This window comes from Cyprinodon variegatus, unplaced genomic scaffold (genome assembly GCF_000732505.1).
Source record: "Cyprinodon variegatus isolate N-32 unplaced genomic scaffold, C_variegatus-1.0 Scaffold1151, whole genome shotgun sequence".
Lineage (NCBI taxonomy): Eukaryota > Metazoa > Chordata > Actinopteri > Cyprinodontiformes > Cyprinodontidae > Cyprinodon > Cyprinodon variegatus.
The window spans coordinates 184,117-186,577 of record NW_015151604.1 but is presented as its reverse complement, the minus strand read 5'-3'; the positions used below and the strand labels follow the sequence as shown (position 1 = coordinate 186,577).

General features: G+C 35.4%; 1 protein-coding gene across 1 annotated transcript in view; it reads right to left on the bottom strand.

Moving 5' to 3' along the window:
* Positions 1-1,620: 1,620 nt before the first annotated feature.
* LOC107101779 (stonustoxin subunit alpha-like) overlaps positions 1,621-2,461 on the bottom strand; it is a 34,469-nt gene continuing 33,628 nt past the window's right edge. The window contains exon 4 of the mRNA XM_015400827.1: positions 1,621-2,238. Coding sequence (XP_015256313.1) covers positions 1,697-2,238 — 542 coding nt within the window. The 3' untranslated portion in view covers positions 1,621-1,696. The remainder of the gene's footprint in view (positions 2,239-2,461) is intronic.

The window sequence follows — 2,461 nt, the reverse complement described above, 5'->3', positions numbered from 1 at the left end:
AGACACAACACTAAAACAACAACAGATGAATTAAATGTTAATTTCCTTTCAAGCCATTTAAAAACAGGGTATTACATGGTACGGAGATGTAAGTCCTACACCCTTCATATAATTTTAATATTGATACCCTCTGTGGGAGGTATTTCTCCATCTTTAGTTAAATCTCAGAATTTAGATTATTTAGTTTGATTTGTTATTTAGAATAGCATTTGTGATTCAGTTAATTAGTTAATTAATTGTAGCTTGTGATGTGGGTTTTTAACAGTATAAATAGGTAGGTCTTAGGTAGCTCAATATGCACGTCGGGGGATACATGTTTTTATTTTCTTTTTTTTTTTTTACCAGTTTTCAGTCACAGGTTTCACTCTCAACCAGTCAGTCAATCAAAAAACAGGTGCAGGACTCACAGTGAGAGCAATTGAAGAATCCTGTGAAGCCTGTAACCTGTTTGTCTGTACGGAAAATAAAGCAAGCAAAGAACTGGATTTTGACCCTTTTTGATCTTTTTTAGACTACGTAAGCCAGAATCCACGGTGCAACAGGTGGCTATTTGAGTTGAATTCAGCTTTTGTTTTGATCACCTTTAAGTCTTATTTTTATTTTTGAATTTTGGTTTTGTACAAATAGTCACTACACCTTCAAATGAAAGATGAAATTCTAGACTTTAAACAGGCACTGCAGAGTTTTCCAATAATACCGCCACCTGTGGCCAAAAAATAGAACTGCAGTACTCTTCTGCTCGTTCTTGTAGTAGTTTTTTCACCTTACCTAGAGTTTTCATCAGTGTCTGAGTTGAGCTGGGCGCTGGTCACTTCTTATTATTCACAAAACCCATCATGAAAATAACGCTTTGTTTGCTAGGGTTAACCCATTCAACTTGAAGTCACATCCTCCAAACTTCCAACCCAATGTAAATTTAGTCAAATAGGCTACAGGCTTAGAGATGCAGAACTGCTGAGGTGTCAGTCTGCTGATCAGCTGGTTTTAGTTGTAAAGGGTAAAATAAAAAAGGCTATTATATATATCTAAAAGATATTTTTCTGTACAAAACTTACATAATGTCTCTATAAGTCTATAGCCACAGCACAACTAAAACTTGAACTAGGAAATAGAATATTTCAGTATTCAAATACACGGGAAATTACCATCTTTCCATAAAAATTGTTAATGACCCAGACTGTGGTCTAAAACTTTTAACTGGTACCATCTTCCCTTATTTGGCTTATGATTACTTTATACACCTAAAAAATATATGAACTGGATAAAAAATAAAAACAAAAACAAGAGACTGCCTTTTTAAACTAGAGACTATGACTGTATGCAATTCATTTAAATCTAGATCAATCTTTTTTTCTCTTTAAATCCTTGCTTTAATCCTTGCTGAGTGTTTTGGAATCTCTTATCAATTACTACATAAAAGTATCCTAAATTAATGAAATATCTATCATTGGCATCTGGATTGTTGAGTTTTTTTTCTCTTTTGGTTTTGTACAAAAAAAAACATGTCATGGAAATTAAATTGTGTGCTTTTATCCTTTGTATGTGCATCATATGAACTGCCTGCAAGATATCTTAAGCCTTATTTAGTTTGTTTAGCTTAGACATTTAGCTTTATAGCCATCAACTACTTATTATTTTGTTACTTGTTGCATTTAGTGGAAATGCATCACATTTATGTAAATCCATGCTGTTCCCTTTAAACTGGGCAAAACATTGCAAAGTTGGATTTGTCGTAGATGTAGAAACCTGGGTAAAGTGCTTCAGTAAATCTGTTCTCAAAGGTAAACAGATGGGTCAAGGTGTCAGAGGAGACTTGGTAGAAGGACAAAGTTCCTGCCGGCCAATCCAAATATACCCCAATTTTGTTGCATCCAGTAGGAAGACTAGATTTCCAAATCTTACTAAAATCATGCCATGCACGTAGCTCATCGTCATTGACTCCAAAGAACCAGGAAACATTGTTATACCCAAATCCAGTGGACTTACGATTTCCCCTTCTTGGATTGCTTTCATATGCAAGGCCTATGCCGAGATCTTTAGTACTTTCACTGCTCCACTTTACTTCAAAGTAATGACAGCCTCTTAGACCTTCCCTGCAGAGAACTTGGGGATACCAATCAAATCTCTTCTCTGTTTTGGGATATTTTTCCCAGGATCCACTCGTTGCCTTCTTGTCTCCAGCAGAGAGAGTGAGGTAGCCATTCACAGTTTCTGGGTCCAAGGTGAGATCGCAGGAGTCTGTGGGATACATATAGTCTGTTAATGCTTATCTTATTGACTCAACAGAAAAGGCAGATTTCTCACTTATTGAATATTCAAATGAATGTATATGATGTTTTTGTGCAAATTTACAGGATATTTCAGTGCGAAACTACTAAGGTTTAGCGTACGGTTTGATTTATGATCATTTGAAGTGGAAATAAAAACGTTTGGACTTACACCACATTAGATCTTGTTTATC